This window comes from Pempheris klunzingeri, chromosome 9, assembly GCF_042242105.1.
Source record: "Pempheris klunzingeri isolate RE-2024b chromosome 9, fPemKlu1.hap1, whole genome shotgun sequence".
In the NCBI taxonomy this organism is placed as follows: Eukaryota; Metazoa; Chordata; class Actinopteri; order Acropomatiformes; family Pempheridae; genus Pempheris; species Pempheris klunzingeri.
In genome coordinates, this window is record NC_092020.1 from 16,763,415 (window position 1) to 16,787,447 (window position 24,033).

At 40.4% G+C, this 24,033-nt stretch overlaps 2 protein-coding genes across 2 annotated transcripts in view; one reads left to right on the plus strand and one right to left on the minus strand.

The window, feature by feature from the left end:
* Positions 1–652: 652 nt before the first annotated feature.
* On the minus strand, positions 653–4,082 carry f9a (coagulation factor IXa). The gene is made up of 8 exons (XM_070837188.1): positions 4,019–4,082; positions 3,634–3,827; positions 3,517–3,541; positions 3,039–3,152; positions 2,339–2,473; positions 1,935–2,242; positions 1,685–1,808; positions 653–1,242 (listed from the first exon to the last, which is right to left on the minus strand). The coding sequence occupies exons 1-8, from the start codon at positions 4,080–4,082 to the stop codon at positions 653–655; spliced, it is 1,554 nt and encodes a 517-aa protein (XP_070693289.1).
* Positions 4,083–15,912: 11,830 nt separating this feature from the next.
* Positions 15,913–24,033, plus strand: part of fgf13a (fibroblast growth factor 13a) — a 96,003-nt gene continuing 87,882 nt past the window's right edge. The window contains exons 1-2 of the mRNA XM_070836384.1: positions 15,913–16,099; positions 17,580–17,742. Coding sequence (XP_070692485.1) covers positions 17,694–17,742 — 49 coding nt within the window. The 5' untranslated portion in view covers positions 15,913–16,099; positions 17,580–17,693. The remainder of the gene's footprint in view (positions 16,100–17,579; positions 17,743–24,033) is intronic.

The following is a 24,033-nucleotide window of genomic DNA, read 5'->3' on the forward strand; positions in this document are numbered from 1 at the left end:
ATTATGGCGGAAAAAAAAAGGAAATAACCAAATTAAAATAAGTTATTATTTATTGCAATAATTGTCCTGTAATTGAAATAATTCAATACTTGTTTTAACATGAGGCACTAAGGCTGCTCATTTTCATACACCCTGATTTAATGTATTATTCCTGTATTTTTGTCTACACGGAAGGCAACTTGTATAATAAAATTGTGCAGACTTTTCTGTTTTTGTGTTTTGGTCCCATAAGAAATTTAAGCCTCGGTTTAGATTTTAAGATCATTTTTGTACTTGTAAAACATTTATTTACCAGCAGGTGGGAGTGATGTGTGTTGATGTGACTGTGAAGGTATGCCATTTGATGTAAAACCCTTAAAACATACCCATATCAAGTTTTACCTGTGCATTATTTATAATCTAGGCTGATTCTGTAGTTAACTGCTACAATGGAATGTATTCATTCAGTCAATGTTTATTTCACATGCATTTTTTTTTTACATATTTATCTGCTACATATTTCAAGTGTAGTAAAGAGTAATTCATAGGCAACCGGAAATATGGACACATTAGTTGGTGCGGCTTATTCATAGGCCAATGACCTTCCTTACTGGAGATGTATGACATTTATAATCCAATTATCCAAAATCTCTAAAATCTCTAATCTTGAAATTCAAGGGTCAGGGTCTTCCACATCAAATGCTGACCATTGTTTAGTCAATCCCATAACATGGTTTATCCAGCGGTAATAAAGGGATACCTTGGTGTAAACACCATATTTCCCTTGCTTTGCACATTCTTCCCCCCAGCTCACAATGCCCGTCAGGAACCACGTGTCATGAATACTGTTAGCGTGAGGACCTCCGCTGTCCCCCTGACAGGCATCTTTGGCCTCGTCATAGTATCCTGCACAAAACATGGAGGGAGTGATCCTGGCACTGCTGCTGACCTTACACTCTGTCCGATCTATGAAGGGAACCACCACCTTCTGCAAAGTGTCGGACGGTAATCCGAGGAATTGTGTTCGGCCCCAGCCGCTAATCGTGCCGGGGGAAGACTCCTTCACTAGGGCCTCAGTGAACGCCCTGGGCCCTATGCAGATGGGCCGGACTGTTGTGGAGAAGGCGATGGGGCTTTTGAGGTACAGCAGGGCAATGTCATGGTTGTACAAGCTTAAACTAGTGTTGTAGCGCGGATGCATGTGCTGCTCCAGCACGTCATGATCCTGCTCTGTGCCCTCATTGATGTGGATATTGTGCTCCCCTGCAGGTAGAAGTAGGCTGTTAGATACAAGTATCATTGATGCTCTTATAAATTTACATTACAATAAATTACATGCTGTGGATGTCTGAGAGCACATTGTATAAGATTTTTTTACAATTTATTATCACTTAATGTGCAGATTGTTTTCTTTCTTCTTGGCCTAGAAAAAGGCACTATACAAAAAGCTGATGTCTTCAAATTTGACCCACCAAATTGACCCACCAATAGTCCAAAACCCAAAGATATTATTGTCATATAAGATGAAAAAAAAGCAGCAAGTCCCCACAAGTGTCAGCTATAACCAAGTTATTTTGGTCTTTCAGCTGGACTCAAATGATTATTCAAAATGTTGTCAAAATAGTTCACTAATTGACAAATCGTGTAACCAGTTTTTACGTACAGCTACTCCATCATGCTTTAGCAGAGGCAAAACTAATCTTACCCACTCTGACAAAGAAGGATCTTTGTGCCTCCACCAGGCAGTGAGCAGCAGTTACAACCCACAGCTCACTGAGAATGGAGCCCCCGCAGAATAACACACCACTAGGGTGCGCTATCAAGCCCACCTGAATAAAGGAGATGTCAGTAGGTACAAGAGGTCAAACATACTGCGCCTGCTGTTTCATGTCCTGTAAAAAAAAAAAAAAAGCATTATTTGCATAAAATACTTCTACTGTCATATGATGCCATACCTGCCATGGGATCTCCCCTGGAGTTACCACTGTGCCGGATACAATGCGGTGAATGCGCTCAACCTCCTCAGTGGGAACCTTAGCGTCTCTGGACAACCACAGGGTCTTTAGGGAATTGTATTTCACTGTGGCATCTATGGCTGGAAAGGATGCCGTGGTACTGGCTGGAGTTGACGGAGGCGATGTAGTAGTGGTATGGCTGGTCTGTGACGTGGTGTTCTGCAGGCTTGTATTCTCATAGTTGAGCAGGGACCTTGCGAACACTGGACTTACTGCTGTCAGGGCAGTTCTGCCACATGGAAATTCAGCTGGTGACATGAGAAAAGAGGAGTCATATTGTGGAATTAAGAGTCACTGTCATGATATTTAGCGAAGCGGAGACTTCATGAGGAGGACGTTGATACCTTCTGGCTCACAGTTCACCCCATCCTGCATCAGCCTGTATCCTGTCGCGCAGAAGCATTTTGCTCCAAAGGTTCCCATTGATTCACAGAAGTGCATACAGTCTCCGTTGTTCACATCACACCTTTTTACTACAACTGAGGAGAGAAAATGCATTAGTAATTCAAATTCATCCACTTATTACTCATATAAAATGACATGTTACTATTATACAGTATACACTGCTATATTTTTGTTCAAGTGTCAAACATGTATTGTGCGACCTGTCCTGTATGATTAAAGATATAGGTTCACATTTTACAACTCTGTCTTAGGTAGGGATCTCTAAATGTGTGGTTACAACATGTAACATTGTTCACATGGACACATAACTATAATTTTAACAGAGACTTGAAAATTGTGGGCCTATCCTTTAAGGGCACCTATCAAATAAAGGTATAATGGGAGAAAGAGAGCACTTTGGCTGCTGTTTTTAGAATATCCAAAAATACAAATAATCTAATTTTGGGACCTAAAACCACAGTCTGGTTTTAGGAGTGTCAGCCATTGATTTGTTTTAAAGAAAGAATGAAAAAAGGCATCTGGTTGTTTCTGTTTTGAAACTGAGATCTGATCTCATACTCTCAGACAATTTCCGATCATGTAGCATACAAATCTAATTTATTTTGATCACACTATTAAATCGATGAGACTTTCACTCACCAATCTCACAGTTCCTGCCAGTGAAGCCAGGCGGACATGCGCAGGTGTAGTAGCCCAGGTGGTCTGTGCATGACCCCTGGTTTAGACATGGGCTTGATTTACACTGATTTCCATCTGAAAAAATTGAGACACAGTGCCTCAGCACAGTCATCTGATGACCTCAGTTTGTAGAGTACTTTTATAAAGCAATGTTTACTCAGGGAGAAAAAACAGGAAGAGAAACATAAAGCTAGAGACAAGCTACAGTTCTGTGTTACAAGATGAAGAAGTTACTCTGGACACAAAGATCTTCTCTTCTTTAGTAGTAACTTTAGGGAAGGCATGTAATGTGAAAGGTTCATAGTCTGAGGAGCCAGAGAGAAAATGATCACAACAAACATGTTAGACAAACAGAAGCACAGCCACCGCTGAAACATTTCTACCATTTTCTGTTTGTGTTTGGAGAAGTCTTTTTATTAAAGCATTCTTACCTACTTACCGATATATCCTGTCCAGAACTCCATCTAAAATACAAGAATAAAGTCTCTGATGAGTACAGACAGCAAAAACAAGAATAAATAGTATAAAAAAGTAAACTAAATAAATAAATACCCACTGTCTTTTCATCATTCTCAAATGTCTCCCTGGCCTCTTCCAGGTCACACACTTCCTCTATACACTCTCGCTCTAAGTTGCCTTCCAGCCACTCTTCAAACACACCAGTGTTGTGGCGTTTGTGTCTGCTCAAGATGTTGTCTGCTGCCAGCCTGGACAGGAACACTGGGCCTGAGGCAGGAGCTGAGACAGGAGCTGGGGGAAAGAGTGAGCAAAAGGACATATAGTCCATAGTCTATAATCCTGACACATTGTTTTGTAAATAAATAAAAAATGATCATCTTCCATCTGTCGCATACGTTGGGAACACAGTAAGACTGCACAACTAAATTAAAAAGTCAGAGAGTAATTATTTATAAGCATCATCAAGATGAAATATACAATACCTCCATAGACCAGCTGAAAGTCCAAAAGCAGCAAACATAAGAAAGACGAGGAAAACAGTGCCATTTCATACATCTCTGATAGCCTGACACACACACACACACTGGACTATCACTCCAAAGTACAAAACTCTGTTTGCACATGCACGCTCACAAAACATCCCGATCTGTCTGAAAAAGCCAGTGAGTCAACATCTACATGAGACTCTGGGGGTTTCCTTTAGATCACAGGAAATTTCTAAATTAACAAACAGTAAAAATGTTGCTACTCACAGAACCGTCCCAGCGCGTCAACTATCTGTCAGTATGACAACTCATGCCCTGATTTTCACCTCTGGTCTCAGATTTTCATGCTCCAGCTCTCATTCACTGGGTTCAGCTAAGGTCACCGATGTTACCATCCTTTGAAATGAGCAAATATTTTTCTCAGTGTTCTGCCCCGGAGCTTCCTTATTTCATTAGAAAAGGATGCCTCAAACCAAATACATGAATCATTTCTATTTGTTTTATCATTGGATTACCTACTTACACATAGAGCTCATGCTTGTCAAGTTGAAGCTTTTGAAAGGATTGTAGATGCGTATTTAAAGACACACAAAAAACACCATCATTTTGTTCCCTTATGTATGTACTTTATTGCTATATTCTATTTTAATGACTTTACGAGACAAAATGTCAACATATTGGGCAAACAAGGCACTGCACAAAATTTGTCTTTATATGTCTCTATTTTTTTTTTCTCTTTAAATCAACACTTTAATATACAACTGCCTCTTTGGCTCCATTTTTCACAGTAATGTTGCTTTTTCTTTACATTAATTTGTTCTACATTCTAGGTGCTGAATATTCTGTTTCTATGGAGATTTCCATTAAATGTTGGTCTTTTTTGGTTCATTGTGAATTGGTGTGATCTTTACCACTATCTTGACTGTTTGAATTGGTGTTGATAATATTTGTACGTGGAATGGCACGATCCAAATTATGCTTTTCATGACAAACCCACTTCTTCATACTGTCTTCTATGCCCGGGCCATTCAGAGGAATGTTAGTCGATAAAATGCACTTTGGATTCTTTACCACAAGATGGCGGACGTGCACCTCACTCACGTCACACCACACAACAAGACTGTGTTAGAAATTGGTTATAGGATCGTGAACACCATTATTTATCAGTGCAGCGCAGAGGCAGCTCTCAGAGTGAGTTAGAATACATAACATAACAGCATTTTACATCTTGACCTTATTGATTTGGGTAAAACACAAACACATTTAGGTTGTGAAAATTAATTTTCATATTATATGTTTACATCTAGAACAGTATTTTTTTTGTCAATGGTTGATCAATACCCACGTAGATGATGCAGTGGACAAGGGAGATATAATGTCTGTGCTGATCCAGCATGCCAGCTGAGGATTTAACTCTGGTGTCACTTTGTGGCCTGGAGTAAAAGATGCAACCCATCACCGGCTCCAAAATCCCCCCAGAGGGAGTCCAAAGTCTTCTCAAGTGTTGGCAACTATTGACCGTAGCCATTTATATTTCATTGAATCGTTCACGGCTGAATAATTCATACTTGAGTAATTAACACTGTCTGCCGGATACAGGAGCTAATCCAATATTTCCAGCCAGGATGCATATCAGAGTTAAGTAGTTAGAGTGCATTCACTCACATTATAATGATTTTGTCGGGTTACTACCAAAGGTATTTACTGCTGTTTTCTGAGATAAACATTTTCACAGGTATTCCAACTATAGTCCAAAACATTACTGCATATACTCTGCACTGGCCTGGTTGAGTCATATTTCTAAATCTAAGTCTGTTGCTGAGCCTTGTGGAGAGGCTGTGGGCTTGATAACCCCAATTGCATACTTTCCACATAGTCTCTCAGCCTAGTTAAACAGCAGAGTGGACAGGGCTTACTACACCATGTACAAGAGAAAATAGCAACAATGGATTTTGCTGTTAGCGCTGAGGTGATGAATTGTGAGTTGAGCACACTAACAAGACTGTGTTAGATGTACGGGTTGGATGTATTGATGGATAGAAAGAAGCAAAATTGTCTGTGACTGGCGATTGATTTATGAAGATCTCCCCGAAATCTCCGTCTTCACTCTTTCTTTGGCAGCACCAAGCAGCTGGGGAGTCTGTGTCGGCTCCAATTAGATTAGTCACTAGAGTGGGGATCGAGTCAGGGCCCCTCACATAATCAAAACTCTGATGCTTGCTCAGTGCTATTGATTGTTACTGTAAAGCATCTCCTGGGCTGCAGGCAGCCAAGAACTCTGCTTTTCACTGGGGACACAGTGTCATTTGCAGACAGCTTATGTTCTGCAGTGTTAAAGCCTTTCTTTGTAGTTGTAAATCCGAATGTTTGTAGAGCTCAAACAAGAGCCGCATGTTTTGGAGAAGTTTGTGCAATGAGAAATACACCAAAAAAAATTAATTCTCTCTGGTCAGTCTTCTGATATCTAAAAGGCACTATTAATTGTAAAAGTAAAAAATCCAACATACTATCACTTTCAAGTTGATGAACAGGCCTTTTAATGTGAAAACTAACACTAAAAAAAAACAAAAACAACCTAATCCAAAATCAAAAGAATTGTTCATTTTTTTTCAATCAGTCAGGCCTGTATTTTGAATTTTGATTGGATGAGGAACTAAGAACATTTTTTCCATCAAGATGCTGACTGTGCCAATCAGGCTTAGTGAGTCTGGACTGTCTCTGAACTTTTGCAGAAACTCTTTCTCCCAGAGTGACCCCACATTTACACTCTCAGGCACTCATTGCACTGACAGACACTTTGTTGTCTTATTCTGATTACACTAAACATAGTTGTGGTCTGAATAATCCCCGAATAGATTATGTTTTGTTTTTTAATTGACTACAGTGTATGAAACATAACATCTACAAAGTGTTGGTGAGCTTGTACACAGTGACATTTGAATGATGCTACATTAATAATATGAAAAGATCTTGGGGCAACAGGGAAGGATCAGCTCTTCCTTCCAGGTTTTATGGTGGAGCAACATGAGCTCAGGGCTTCTTCATGCTTCTTCAAAGCATGTAAATGTTAATATTCTCATGTACGGGCTTATTTATACACAGATGCAAGCAAAAAAAAAAAAAGGAAGCTGAGCTATCTGTATACATGCTTAGCAACATGCAAGCACTCTGTTTATCTAGGTTAGTTTATTATCATCTTTTCCCCCTCTGAGCCTCGCTTTCACTCAGGCTTGTCAGTGCTGGACCATCAGCCATACTGGGACCTCTCTCTCCCTGGGTTTGGATCCAGACTCTGCTCTTGGCCATGACTTCCTCTTCCAGGCATCGGACATTTAAACTAACAGCTATCTTGATATGAAGGCAGATGAATTTTAAAAAAGCTAATAAAAAGTGAAAAACCATCACTAGACAACTAGACCGATTTTGCTTCACATGGACTATTTACCTGGATGCAACCAAAGGCCGCTCAAACACATTTGGGCAATACCTCTTGAAAAACAGATGGTTTGACACTTTTGTCCCTTACCTACAGATTCTGCTTCCATATGTTGATATCTGTTTGTAGAAATTATACAGAATGTGAAGTCCCTTTTGGATTTTAGGTTAAAATAAAATATATAACTGACTTGACACAAATGATAATGCTGTCATTATCATCTCTCCGTCCACAACAGCCTAAAGATGGTCAGCTTAGCTTAGCATGAAGACTGGAAAACAAAGCCTGATGCCCGTCTCTCCAAAAAAAGAAAAAAGAAGCTTACCAGCATTTTCATGGTCCATAAATTAACATGGTATCATGTTATTTGTTTAACAAGCTCAAGTGCAAAAAAAAAAGAAAAAGAAAATGTATGGTACATGAAGAGTTATGTTTTGGAATATGAAACTTCTAGAAATGTAGGAACTGTTCCTTTGAATTAACTGATACTTCAATTTACGGTTTCTCAAGTCTCAGCAGCAGAAGTGTTTCATGCTTCACCACTAAAACTATGGCCGACATGATCAGTAACATGGTTCACTTCAGCAGCACTTCAGGCACCTTCGGCAAGAACTATACTGTACTATACTGTTAAATGAAGACAAATGCGATATCTGTTTGATACTCAAAAACTGAATTACTGTGTGTTTCTCACTACACTTCAGTCTTGAGAGCTTGTACAGTATTATCCACAGGGAGCTCCTATGATGTGAGCTTTAAAAGGAAGCACTGCAGGCCTCAAAGCACCCCCCCCCCCCACCCCCCATCACCCCCTCCTCTGGATAAAGTCATTGACATTAATGTGATATTTGAGAGAGTCTCGCTCCGTTAATTAGTACAGTCATTTCTGTAATTTAAAAGCCTGATGTTTCACACCCATTTCCCCGCTTGCCCACATGCATCCCCACCAAACCAAATACTGACATTTCAACAATTGGCTTGATATTTTGCTGAAGATAGAGAGATAGTATTATGATTTACAGGCTCGCAATGCCAATCATGAGGCCTTGCAGATGAAATCCTACTCGTAAAATGTGAAGAAAAAAGTATGTTTAAACCCATGATGCCGTTGTTGGTGCACTGGAAATAGCAGCAGATGTAAACATTGTAAAAATATTTTGTTTTGGCATTTAAAATTTGATATTTTTGCAATTTAACACGTATGTGGTGCAAGTATAAGGCGAAATAACTAACTCAGCAACATCAAGCGCTCAAATGGCAGTAAAATGTTCTAATACTGTTTTTCTGCACTCGTATGAATTCCATATAAATCGTATTAAACCAGGTAAGGCTAAATGGCTCAGTGACCCAGTAATGCTTGCTCTAATTAGTTCAGAGGTTTAGCTAAATTTGTAAATGCATCATTTATGGGTTCATGATGTCCAAAACAACTACATGTGCATGTGTGAGACAAATGAAGATGAAGCAGGAAAAATTATCTAGCGTCTTGATTTGCATCAGTGTATAAGTACTGAGCCATGCTTACTCTTGCCAATAGTGACCCAGAAACACAATACTATTGTGAGTTCCTTAGAAATGAGAGTTAAAATCCACTCCTGGTTCTGTGAGCCGTGATGCAGCCAAGCTGACAGACGCTGCCGGCTCAGGGATGTTCAGCCACCGTTAATGAAAAGTGGAGCTCCCATCCCTCCTGGTCAGAAAGTGCCTGCGAAGCTCACTGTTTTCCTGCTGAATGTCAAAAATGAGGTTGCAAAAAGCGACATTGTACAGAGCCAATGCAGTGGAAGTGGGTGAAATGAATTTGTCCTAATAATATATCAGTTCCGACTTTGCACTTTTTGCATAGTAAATCATTCTTCAGGCGCTAATAACTTGCCTGCCAGTGGACTGATGAAGACTTCATCATCACCAGAGGTAAATGGCTGAGTGTCAGCTGCACCAAATACATGTAGATCATCAGCTCCACAGCTGAAATATACCCTGACTCTTTGACATTAGGGATATAAAAATGCAATCTGGGGAATGGCCAAGTCAATTATGTGGTGTGTTATAGGACGACGTGACAGAAATACAACGTCATATCACACCTTTTGACCCTGACCTCCTTAGGGTTGAAAAATACTTGCTGACCCCATTCTGACCTTTGGAACTGAGGTCGGTGCGCCTGATCTCTGAGAGGCACAGAGACAGATGAGCAGGTGCAACTGTCCTGCAAATAGTGTTTGATGAAATCCATCATTTTTATGTGTGGGCCTTTGGACACACACATAAACACGCAGACAGAAACCCACAAACACTTGTACAGCCTTCATTTTCATTTTGAATCATCAGCTTTTACTATCCTGCATTTACTACTCTGTTATTATTCATTATATTCATTTATGATGACAACATGTGAATATTTTAATTGCTTTGCTTGATGCCTAACACATGACATTGACCTCTCCTGCATAATGCTGCATAATCATCTCCCTACAGTAATCTCCTCCAAACTATGAACAAGTAAATCTTTTTTTTGTAGTTCCCACCTTCTATATTATCTGAGTAAATCCACAATTTAGTCAGTTAATCTATGATTCGTAAAACCCGCAATTATCTGATAAGAGAGAATGCCACAAGTCGAAGTGATTCATGTAACTTTGGCACATTTTAAGTGTCGTACAGGACAGGATTTGTGATAGATCTAGTCCATATTACACAAAGCACAGATACAAATTCTATAAACACTGCTCGACCTCCAGCTTATATCCCCTTTTATCAGCAGCTGTGTAACAGAACCAGTCTGATTACCTTATCAGCCAAACTCAGAGCTGGAATCAGGCACCTACAATCAGAGGCAGACAACTAGCCCTGCTGCACAGCAATGGAGCATTAATCACCCTCCAACAACTCGCTGCCTGTCCCACAGAATGATTTTTTAGGACGGATCCCTCTTAGCACCTCCACAAATATCATCTTGGGTGATTTTCAGTCCAGCCGAGTTACAAATCAAGAAGCGTTTTTGCTACTGGGCCAGTTTTAGTCTGCCATCCTGTGCAGCTGATTTATTAGTCAGCTCAGTGTGCAGATGGGTGAGTGGCTGTTACCCATACGATTGGAAATTGATTTTGAACTGTCTGTCTTGATTAATACACACTGTCAGTTAAAAGAACCAGGCTGTTCCCAAAGCTGATGAAGAACATGTAAATTAAGAGTCTATGTACTAATTTCCCTAAAAAATACCTGTTTAAAGAAATATGTAGTGATTTACAGTGTGACAGGGCCTATAAAGTGCATGGCACTATCAGGGGGCAGGGGAAATAACACAAACATCTGTAAAATCTGATGCAATTCAAAACACAGGCGTTTTAACATTTTAATCTTTTAAGCTTTTTACGAGCTTTTGAGAACAAAACGCTTAAAAAGATGTTTAATGTGTTTTTACTTTAGCAATTATTCCATTCATTCTCTTCTCCCACAATACACATGGTGCATAATTTTGACTTGGCCATTGGAAAACTAGCAACATGTTGCCAAAAGATCAACCTGTCATGAATCTAAGATCTAAGTTTGACTGACACCACAAAGTAAAATAACTACTAAACACCCAAATACAATTATTCATTTTGAAATGAGTCTGGTTGGGTCTTAGATACGTATCTGGGAAGTTTAAAGCCTCATATCACTTTGAATCCTGTTTTACAAATAACAGAAGAAACCACCGCAGCTGGAGTGACCTCATGCAAACACAGAGGATGAAATCCAAATACCAACATGCTCCCCTGACTGCCTGTTTGCGATTGGAATATTATAATATCATGTTTGCTTAAATACTCACAACAGAAATGACAAATAACTCACAAGTTAAGTTAACTGCAATCCTCCCACACTCTTAACAAACTCCACTGGATGATCTACACTGGCCTGCTACAGTGTAACGGAGCTCACTCTACACAGTGACACCATATGATAATCAGTTCTAATCAAGAGGTACACATCAGCTCATGGTTTACAAATCTTAGAGCTACAACTACTGAGCTTCAAGGGTTTACGCATTTGCCTAACTTTTACCATGGCGCATGGTTATATGGGACAAAAGGCAAGAACTAAGACAGATGAGTTTGCCGAGTGTGAGGGCCTGCGTGTGGGGAAGCGTGAGCTTAATAGGTGGTGGTGCGTTTTCTAGCAGAAACTTGCAATCAGCAGACAAACAAACAGAAGTGATTCAGGGTTATTCTCTGGCATTGGTGGACACAGCCAGTGATGTGACATCAGAGGTGACAGATTGTGAGTCAGGAGTTTGTTTGTGCTGTACCAACTGGGCTGCAGGGCTTTGTTTTAAACAGGCTGGGGATGAATGTAGCACTGAACTGCGATGCCCTGCTGGAAAGGTCAAAGGGGGCCACAAGCCACGGACACAGTGGGAACACAACCCACTGACATTTACGCTCTCTCTAACCCCCGCTCTTTATACCTCATTCCCAACATACATGCACATGTCCTGCTGGCGAGTCACAGCTCTTCCTCATTTCCACACTCTTGTGTAACTCATTAAGGTAAGGCAAGAAGTCAACAGCACCTTTAGGGATCTTATGATGATACTTCGTAAACATCTCCTTCAAAACACTTAAAATGCTGCTAAATTTTCGAGCATGAACACACCAAACAACTTTAACTTCCATTATTGCTTCTTCATGAACTCTGGTAGCTTTGGTCAGTCAATATTTTGCCACCTTGACAGTATATACACTACTAAAGGGTTTGTAGTACGCATTGTCATTATAGTTAATTATGATATGTCACTGTTCTGCATTGTATCCCATTAAAGTTGGGATAACAATACCATAAAGTTATGAATCTGGTATATATGAATATATATATACACTGTTGCCCATAAAGTTGGAATAAAATGTTTTTTACCTCTTCTCATGAAATGATTGTAACAATGTGATTTATTCTTGATAAATAAAGTGTATATCTTTTCAACTTTAGTGATCAAACTCTTCCAAACATATCACAGTGAAACTTAAACCACAATTAACCTTTGCAAACTGTGTATTCAGGCTTTAACAAAATTGGGGGTATTGAACAATTACCCACAATTCCAATTTTATGGGCAACAGTGTATATTCTATTATATAATTCCTTTAACATTTATGCTGGTTAAACTGAGTTTAACGTTTTTACTCTTGTTTCACTTACTCACAGGTTTTCATACATATAATGACAGAGAAATGTCATGAACTTTTATATAAATTAATGAAGTTGTCTTGAGATGAGGCTTACTGACATATCTCATGATATAGGAAAAAGGATAAGTCAATACATTTTCTCCAAAATAAAAAAAAGGAAGCAAGCACTCTACAGAAAACGGAGGCAACTCAAAGTAGCAGATGGGCTTTCATTTTATAATTTTCATATTATGATTCATTAACAGTAAAAAGGCACATGAAGAAGGACCCAGCTGTTTCCATGAAAGAATGACGACAACAACCACTGGTCTGTCAACTCTCAACTGTAACATTTGTGGCCACAAATTTAAATGCAACCAAAGATTGAAGACTGACATCTGTTAATAGTATATAAAGAAACAAAGATACAATAAAGATACTTAAAAGGGGATGTACGATAATAGATACAGTAGGGCAAAAAAGTATTTAGTCAGCCACCAATTGTGCAAGTTCTCCCACTTAAAAAGATGAGAGAGGCCTGTAATTTTCATCATAGGTACACTTCAACTATGAGAGACAGAATGGGGGGAAAGAATCCAGGAAATCACATTGTAGGATTTTTAATGAATTAATTGGTAAATTCCTCGGTAAAATAAGTATTTGGTCACCTACAAACAAGCAAGATTTCTGGCTCTCACAGACCTGTAACTTCTTCTTTAAGAGGCTCCTCTGTCCTCCACTCATTACCTGTATTAATGGCACCTGTTTGAACTCGTTATCAGTATAAAAGATATCTGTCCACAACCTCAAACAGTCACACTCCAAACTCCACTATGGTCAAGACCAAAGAGCTGTCAAAGGACACCAGAAACAAAATTGTAGACCTGCACCAGGCTGGGAAAACTGAATCTGCAATAGGTAAGCAGCTTGGTGTGAAGAAATCAACTGTGGGAGCAATTATTAGAAAATGGAAGACATACAAGACCACTGATAATCTCCCTCGATCTGGGGCTCCACGCAAGATCTCACCCCGTGGGGTCAAAATGATCACAAGAACGGTGAGCAAAAATCCCAGAACCACACGGGGGGACCTAGTGAATGACCTGCAGAGAGCTGGGACCAAAGTAACAAAGGCTACCATCAGTAACACACTACGCCGCCAGGGACTCAAATCCTGCAGTGCCAGGCGTGTCCCCCTGCTTAAGCCAGTACATGTCCAGGCCCGTCTGAAGTTTGCTAGAGAGCATTTGGATGATCCAGAAGAGGATTGAGATAATGTCATATGGTCAGATCAAACCAAAATAGAACTTTTTGGTAAAAACTCAACTTGTCGTGTTTGGAGGAGAAAGAATGCTGAGCTGCATCCAAAGAACACCATACCTACTGTGAAGCATGGGCGTGGAAACATCATGCTTTGGGGCTGTTTTTCTGCAAAGGGACCAGGACGACTGATCCGTGTAAAGGAAAGAATGAATGGGGCCATGTATCATGAGATTTTGAGTGAAAACCTCCTTCCATCAGCAAGGGCATTGAAGATGAAACGTGGCTGGGTCTTTCAGCATGACAATGATCCCAAACACACCACCCGGGCAATGAAGGAGTGGCTTCGTAAGAAGCATTTCAAGGTCCTGGAGTGGCCTAGCCAGTCTCCAGATCTCAACTCCATAGAAAATCTTTGGAGGGAGTTGAAAGTCCGTGTTGCCCAGCGACAGCCCCAAAACATCACTGCTCTAGAGGAGATCTGCATGGAGGAATGGGCCAAAATACCAGCAACAGTGTGTGAAAACCTTGTGAAGACTTACAGAAAACGTTTGACCTCTGTCATTGCCAACAAAGGGTATATAAAAGTATTGAGATGAACTTTTGTTATTGACCAAATACTGATTTTCCACCATAATTTGCAAATAAATTCTTTAAAAATCAGACAATGTGATTTTCTGGATTTTTTTTTTTTCTCATTTTGTCTCTCATAGTTGAGGTATACCTATGATGAAAATTACAGGCCTCTCTGATCTTTTTAAGTGAGAGAACTTGCACAATTGGTGGCTGACTAAATACTTTTTTGCCCCACTGTACATATGTTCATACTGTTTTAGTGAGGCTTGTAGATGAAGTGATTGGTGCATTTCCCTGTCAGTCACCATTTTAATAGCCCAGGTCCAAATAAGCAAACTACCCAATCACACTTGGCTATAGTAAAGAATTACAACAAAGTTTCTTGTCTTATTTATTAGTTATAATGCTTCAGTAAACTAATCACATTTTATGTGTTGAGCCTTGACACACATGAAATCTAATCTAAGATGCTAATGCCATGGTTTGATTTGGAAAAAACAAAACAAAGGAAAGGGTACTTTGAATATATTTTGGTTGTTGTAAGTTGCATTTGTTGGTTATGATGTTGTAAATCCATAATTTGTGTCAGTTTCACAAAAAACGAGCGACTACACTGATTAGTTGATTTTTGTTTCTGTAATGAGCGAACACATTTAACAGCTCCAGAATTGTAATGAAAAGTTTTGTATTACAGTGTTTTCTAGGAAAACAGAAATTTGTACATATATGATTCTTCATAAATCTTGATTGCAACTATCTAAGTCAAATAAATATTCATTTTCAAATAGCTCTGTTTATTCTGAAAAACAAAAAAGAAAAAGCACTGCTGGCTGCTTATGGAAAATGGGGAAAACAGAGGGCAGCGATTAAGGATTGAGATCCATCCACGTTTGAAGATTAACGGAGACTTTAAGAGACAACCAGGATTAGGAATGAAGGCTTTTGACCTGGGACTTAAATGTTTAATGGCTATTAATCCAGACTGTGTGTGCTTGAGGGATGTTCAATTTAATATTCCAGACACATAGTAAAAATTTAAATAGGCAGTTTTATGCATTCAGTCAGCAATGAAAAATACTGTTTTAGTTGTCCTGCTCACTCTAATATGTTAGACACTTGAAAGCCTGGTTACATTACAACCAGCTTCATTTTGGTATAATTAGTGTTAATGACAGTAGAGAAAGCAATGACATAACTCAACTGAGAGATCAGATTTGTTTTTAAAGCTGTAATGATTTGACCATTTGGGCCAAACAGGCCACAGTGTGCTTCAGATGTCTCAGGAAGATTTGAGCATGTGAAGAAAGTTTAAAAGGAGTCCTGTTTCTTCTAAAAATAGCAACCATATAGATCTTGTAACCCTCAACCCGCAGGTCTTTTTCCTCTGCTGCCACTGAGTGCTAACAGACCTGCAGGGCTAAGAGATGTGACATAAAGCCTGCAAAAATCAGACAAGGATTGGACCGGGACTTGTGCATGACACCTGAAAACGTAATACTTAGAGTAATAATTATTGTAGTGACCTCAGATGTGGATTAAGAGGCTGTAGACATATTGGATTTTTGGTTGAAAGCATTGTTCACTCAGCATTTGGAACTGGACGGTCAAATGCGAGACCAAGTGAAGGATGAGGTGTGACTTTTAGAGGTTTTAGAGGTAAGAACCCCACACACTTGTTTGTACACATGCTGTACAAAATAGAACCTACTTGAGTTTGTATTGTTGCATTTCCTATAGGCTACTGGTATGAGTAGATTCTGGAATCATGAAAATGTATTGATATACATCAAAACAAGACATATTGTGTCATTGTCATGTACTTTTCAATTGATTTTAGATTTTTAGAAAAAAAGGGGCTCAAAATTATAAAACAGGTTTTTTTAATGGTTAATAACAGGGGCTAAATAGTTTTGTAATTGTCATTAGAAAACTTTCCTGCACCTGTTAATGTACAATGAGCTAAGAGAACTTATCTAATCTATTTCAATACCTGGCTTTAAACCAAGTTGTCATTTTCACAAAGTTGCAGAAATTTAAAAGATTATTTTACATAACAGCTGTAGTATCAGTCTATCACATGCAACAGATACCTAATAAACTAACTGGTGAACACATGGTTGTCACAGACTGGACTTTTAGAGATTATACTGAAATATATAAATGTTTTCCCGTTAAGTCCAAAGAAATCCCCTCACAGATGATATGAGAAGAAAATGCGCAGGCTGTATGTGAATGGGGTGACGCATAGCTCTGCAAAGGCAACTGAATGAGAGCAACAGCAAAGATGGTGTGCACCATGCAGCACCAGCTCCTGCTTTAGTTCACCAGCACAGCGACAACACAGCCCGCACACTGACTGCATTTACGGATGGAGCTCGCTTTCATCTCAGCAGAGAAAATCCTGAAGTAAAAAAAAAAAAAAAGAAAAAAAAAAAAGACCAGCAACAACAAATGTCCACGGTGGGAATGGGCGCTGTAGCCGGGGGAGCGTTCTCACGTTGTGTATCCTGTTGATTCAGGCTGCCGAGCGTTTAGAGGAGCTGAGCTCGTCAGTGGGAAAAAGCCTCAGACAAGAAAACCTGCTTAGACAAGCTGCACCGGATGGCATTTCTCTTGTGGGTTGTGTGTTCATAGGACCGCTCAGTGTTTTTACCTCTATTTTTCCCCCCTCTTTCCACGCTGATTGAAGACCTCCAGAAAAACAAATAACAAAACCTGCGCTCCATTTCGCAGCTGCTTTTTGCTCCTCTCCTTTGTCACAGTAGAGCAGGTCGTGATTTTTGTATGCAACATAACGGGATTCATGGTGGGAGCGTTTCCTTTCATCAATGTGCATTGATGTAGCAGAAAACGTGGAGGAGATAAGGTAGGTTAAAGCGTGCTTTTAAAACACCGGGAAGGCTGAGCAAAGCCAGACAGGCACCCAGGCTGATCCCTGGTGTTTACTGAAACCATATGGGCTCTTTGTCGTGTGCCATGTGAGTGTGTCCACAGAGCATCAATAGTTGGATGTTTCCATTGATATCCAATTGATAAACACCTTGCTTCCCACGGTCCATTGTCTCCTGCTTTAGCACCAAACGCTGCTGTTGTGTTATGAAAGGGAACATCTTGATGAATGTTTCTCTCTTCACAGAACCCTTATCTCAGCACCTGGAACCTTTGGTAAGGATTTCATTGAGGACAGTCAGCAGCGAAAAGGATTTCGATTCTTGTCCAAATCGGGAATTACACATCCAAACTGGGATCTATGAGCGGAAAAGTGGCGAAGCCTAAAGAAGACAAGGATGCTTCCAAGGGTAAGAGGCGAGCCGTGCCTTGCACAGACCCGCTTTCCCCCCTAAATCACAGGTTTTTGACGCGACCATGCGCCCATTCATCCCTTACATGGTGCTCGAACCACCCTTTGAGCTTAGACTGGAGACAATAGCAGCCACTGGATGGTGAGCCGTTCCCAGCATGGTGCATGTGGACATTGCTGTTTGAGATGTGAGCAATTGCTGCTGTGGTGTAGGCCTAGGCTATATGCTGCACGATGTGTTGGTCTGAGATCACATGCTTCACTTGCATTGACTTGGCGATCGTCAAAAGCAGAGACACAATTAGGCAAAGCTGAGAATCGATATGTCGCAGGCCAGCGGGCTTCAGTGTCAAGACTGTGAATAGAAATCATTTTCACATTACAACGCTGAAATGATGGCAGTGGCGTCCTATTGTGTCACTGGCATCCTGTTGAAATGTCCCTTTGTGTTTCTCCGCATACTGATTGGCACGTTCTCACCACATCTGTTCAACAATGACGCGCGGAGCCTTTTCCGTCTCGCAGCCTGAGCTTATGACCCATGGCGTTAAAATGTAGGTCCTTTACCCTTCAGGAAAAAAAAGCAAGTAAAGTGCCCATCCATTGCCATGGACACAGAGGCGAGGGTTGCCACAGAAACCCGGCGGGACTAATCAGTGTAACCGCTCCATCCACACCGGGGTTGTGCACGACACTTTACGCACCGGCACACACTACTGCACCTTTGTCCCGGTGCTTCTGTTATACGATTAGAAGAATGAATAAATAAATCATATGGTGGTTAATAATGACGCAATTTATTGCATCAGTAAATTGGTTTACAGATATATATACAACGCTTTTCAACATAAAAAAAAAAACCAATCAGACTCTAGTCCGTCGTCTCTTTAACGTTCATTGGAATCAGGATTCACGACTTTGTATTGCCTAAAGATATCTTTATGGTCAGGGAGGAAACACGGTTTTCCTGAGTGTAATATAATAACCTGGATTCACACTGTGGCAGCTTGCCCATTGCCCTTCCTGTTTGTTTACAGTAAAGCAATACAACTGCATCTCCTTGCTGTCAGGTTCCGGCTCTGTTTAAGGTGCTCACAGCAAATCAATAAACCTAATTGGCTTATTTTGGCAGCGCTGCTGGCGATGGGATGACCTGTTGATGTTACTATAAGAGGTGCATACAGTAATGACTGCATAACACAGACCTACCCCAAACATAGCCTGAGTGCTGAAACTTTTCTTAAGTTGTCCTTTGCGTTTACTTCATTTATAGAGCATGCAAGTTATTATTCTCCCCAATTACTGGCAGCTTAGAGGCCAATTACTAATGTGTAATGAACTATTGCTATAATTTTTTTTTTATTTACATCATTGGTTACTATACTTAAGAGACTCATTCTCAGTAGGAATATATCAAAAAATCATATACTGTCAAACATATGTTACTACTACTAACTACTGTAATTCATTTGTCAATTAATTATCACCAATTATTATCAACAGCCTTGACAAAAATACGAGACCTAAAAATAATTAAATCTTGTTTTAGCTGTGCATATCAGAGTTTAATTTGTTGTTTGTTTTAGTCCCTTTTTTAATCTTAATACTTTACTTAATCCTTACTCTGTGTGTGTGATTAGCAGCTTTTGAATGTGGTGCCTGACAAATAAATCTAACAAAGCTAACTTATAAAGCTTAAACAAAACAAACAAGACAAAACAGCTGCTACCGGACAAAGAACTTGGCATGTTGTGCTGACAAAACAGTGAGCAAAATATGCTCAAAAGAATTGATTTCAAGATTAACCTCCACAGCAACTTTCGCTCTTATCTCCGGCTGGAAATCAATGGCATGTGTGAAAGGCTGACTCATTTAAGCCCTTGGGCAGTACATCTCAAAAACTCCCAGATGAGATAAAAACATCTTCACCTTAACCAAGAATTTTCAACAAAGCGTGGTTTGGTTTCATAGATGTGCAGCTGAAGGCCAAAAACTGGTGTGGCTGTGTTGCTTTGTGATTTAAGGAAAAATTACAAAACAAAACAAAACTGCAGTTCACTATCCAACATCACTGAGAAGGTCACTTAATGCCAACTGCCCTCCATCAGAGACTTGAATGGCACAAGAGCAGGGAATTGCACAGGGAGAATCAGTACTGACCCTGCCAACGCTGGCAATTTTCAGGGAAACAGTCCATTAAAGCCGGAACCACCTGCCATCTCCACAGCTTTTTTCTGCAAGCTGTTGGCCAACAGAAGCTCCTGACTGGCCTGCTTTTCCTGAACAGAAGTGATACCCCCATTTCCTCTCATCTAATTTAATCATCATTTTGAAAAGGCCTTTCTGGAGTCTCCATCCAGAAAGTCTCAGCTAATTTACCAGGCTGCTAAAATTACATATGGAATGTATGCAATCGTTATTATATTAGTTTAGTGTCTACTTGTTAATTAAGCGTTCAGTTTCAGTTCTTTCATATCAAGTTCTTTTGAACATGTACACCCTACTAAAGCTGATCACTGATTCAACATAAATCATAACTACAGCACATCTTGGAAAATGAATGAAGTTCTTTCTGGTGCAAGATTCTGGCACAAGAATTTATTGTTTGTAACAAAAAGTTGGTATTGACAAGTAGAATAGGAATTGGATGAATGAAAAGGAAACTCTCTTTGGGTCCAGACAGACTGACACTGAATTAATATATTTTCTCTATTCTGGTCCCACGAGTAATCATATCAAAAACTGACGTGCCATTTAAACTGTGCAGCTCAGGACAAAATCACTTTTTTCCACTTAAGTGACAGGGTATTATCTTTTGCTTGGCGAGTAGGAGTTTTGTGACAGTTATCCTCTGTGGCTCAGTCAGAAAGGCCGTAGTTGATCCTGTAGGGGTACACGTGAAAACGGAAAGTATGCAGGGACACAGAGGGAGAGAAAGACATGGTGGGGGAGAAGGAAATGGTGTGTAGCGCAGCTCCAATATCAACACCAGTGAATCATGTTGTGTTAGTTTCCCCCTGTCCTTGGGAGGCTAAGTTGTGCAGACAAAGTGATGTGTCGAAGTATGACGCATGCACACGCACGCACGCACACACACTCTCAGCTTTACAACTTTCCAGAGCCTGAAAACTCAGCTGGATGAACTCCTGTACACGTTAACAGTGCTGCATTGTGCATCTAATGACATGAATACAATCTAATCTATTATGTTTAACATTGTCAGTTCAACAAAGCCAGCACATATAGTTTTCTGATCACTTCTCCTGTATGTATTTCTTGCTTATAGTTCATAAATGCTTGACGCTCACATTCTTGCGGGCAAAGAACTTTGCCTGGACCTCTGTCTCTCTCCTTACACTTCATCTCAGTGCAGTGGATTGAGTGTCAGCCAGTGAATTCATGTCCGCCTCCAACTGGCGGTCCGAGCGGAGCAGAAGTCATAAGTCTTGCATATTTGCAGGCAGTTTAATTCAGCGCGAGGCAAGCAGCAGGACTGAATCAATAGATGCCCAGAGATGAGTTTGGAGCTGCTTCATTAATCACAATGCAGGCAGCTTAGTCCTCCACAACACTGACACCTGCTCTAATCTCATTGGCAGAACCACATGCTGTCTACAGCGTCATTAAAATCTTTCGATCTAATGGCTGGATCTCATAGAGGCCCCTTTGAACAAATTCTCTTCTGACCCCATGCTGTTCAATGATTATGACATCATTTCATATGTAGTCAATAGCTGCACTGTCAGCTTTAATTATTACCTCTCACAGGATGTTTGAAAGATATCTGAAGTGGCGGAAAAAGTACTTTACTGGAATTTTAGTAAAGCAGGAATTAAGTTACTGCGTGTATAATATTAAAATACATTTAAACTGTTTGCAGAGTGAAAGTTACTATGTCTCTGTTTTTAGCTGTGACCAATGTGTGCGTGCCACAGCGCTTACACGGCAGGTTACAGCAACACACACTGCAGTTTCTTGTGCAGTCTCATTGGTGTGTGAGCTCATCTGGTGGTGCAGGAGATTTTCATGTGGGGGTCCTAGGATTCTAATCCCAGGGTTTTCAAAATGATTCCAAATAAATCTTGAACCCAGCAAACTCTGGATTTTCAGCTATTTGACAAGGTCAGCTTAAAAACATTTTTCTCTACCATCACAACATTCAGTTCAGGCTTTTTTCTTTTAGATCCTTCTTAGTGACTGTTTTTTTTTTTAAACTCAAAGAACTATCTGTACACAGTAGATAATGATTTCCCAATGCAAAAGGTAGGAGAGCACAGATTAAAAAAGCATTATGTTCTATTTCTCTTTAAATTTAGATTAAAGTACTCTAAAACATGCAATTCAGAAAAATACTCCAAATAGTTCAAGTGTATGAAAAATGACAGTAAAAATCATTTATGTATTCCTGACAGTATATTAAAGACAACAAAAACAGTAGCCACATGTAAACACTGGGGTTTTGTGAGGACAGAAAGTATTTGTGGAGTCAGGGTGGAGGAGTTGTTCCCTGTCAGATGCTTTCCTGGTACTGACGTAGATCCGGCTACTCTGCCCGGAGGAAACTGGCTCGCCTCGCATCAGAGATCTGCCACTCTCTATCGCTGACTTGCACGCTGATCGCTGTTTGGGAATGTTGAGAGCCCCCCTCTTCAATTCCTCTGTCACCTTAGGTTTCTGAGTGACACGCGGCGCCCTGTGACGGGTGCACTGGCTTCTGGTTCCTGGATTCTGTACAGTTAGTTTTTTTTGTAGAGAAAGTTGTGTTCTTTTAAGTATGGTTGGAGTTGGTTGTTGCCAAAGTTTGCAGTGGTTAGTATAGATCCATCTGTGATGAACTATATCTGCCAACATGTCCAGGTTAAACACATTTTTCATCCAATTAATTTCCTTTGAGTCCGAAATGGAAAAACGCTCTGTCTGACGTCATCACTGCCAGAAGTGCTCCAGCCCTAAAATCTCTAAATACCTGACTGCTGTGGTGCATTAGTCAGCTTGCAGCTGGTAATCCACAGAGCTGCATGTCTTCTGAGGTGAATGGCTTTGTGAGCTGTACCCTCAGTGCTTACCGGAACATGGCTGCCTCTGGTTATAATTTGCCAGGTCACAGAACCAGTGAATGCACGTCAACGGTGTCAGTGGTTCCCTGCATAGCTTTCTCTCTTCCTCTGTGTTGCCATCTTTTTTTCCTTCTCATTTCTTGATGTGGTAATACTCCCCTTGGTAGATATTTAAGTTGGTCATGCCATTTGGCTTTCTCTCTAAACACTGTCACTCAGAGGAACTGAAGGGTTTTAATCCTCGCTAACAAAATGGCCATGGATGTTAAAACATCTGCCGCCTTGCGAAACAGCAGTGAAATTAAGCAAACATTAGAATACACAGACAAGGCAGCAGACGTGGTTATGTGTTAGTGTAATCTCACAAACCGGCCATCTAAAAATGTGTTTTCAAGTGTGTATTAATGACACTGGAGCTGTGAGGGAAAAGAGAGTGTGTTTTGTGTTAACATTAATAGCAATAAAATAATTCTCTCTCTAAAGTGACAGTATAATGTTATGGTATTATAGTTGACACGGTCAATATATATATATACACACACACACACACACGCACACACACACACGCAACAGAGCAACATCGAACAGTGAATCCTCTCCAGAGCAGACAGGAGAGTTGAGTACAGAGATTCATAGAAGATGACCAAGCCAAAGCCGCCCACCACACTTGAGCTCAGGTCCCAATGGCCCACACAGCACAGGACCCCACCACCCCTACGGTGGCATTGAAGCAGGCTGCGAGGTGTGTAGCATAGGTGGAAGTGAGGATATCTGTTGTGATATTGGGCTATACAAAAATTGAATTGAATAGAGGCATCTGGTAGGGATGAGGCCCAGACTAGGGTTAAAACGTGATACATGATAATTCAGATCAGAATCAGAATCAGAATCAGAATTCCTTTAATAATCCCCAGGGGGAAATTCACAGCCAGGGGCAACCACCTTTCCACCGGCTGCAGCCTCTGGTGGAAGAAGATGGATACGGGCAGGCAACAAGAGGCCCACGCAAAGATGGGACACCGCACCTCGGGAAACCTGCCCCGAGAAGCAAGCAGTTTTGAAGAACATGAAATGCCATATTTTTTAGAATTAATATTGAATCATCATGATGATGACGGAACTGCAAAGTCCATGTCATGGCACATCACTAGTGTACCGGCCAGCCCTAACTCATGATGGTAATCTAATGTCGACACTTGAGTCATTTCATCAAAATAGTGGTGCAGATCAGA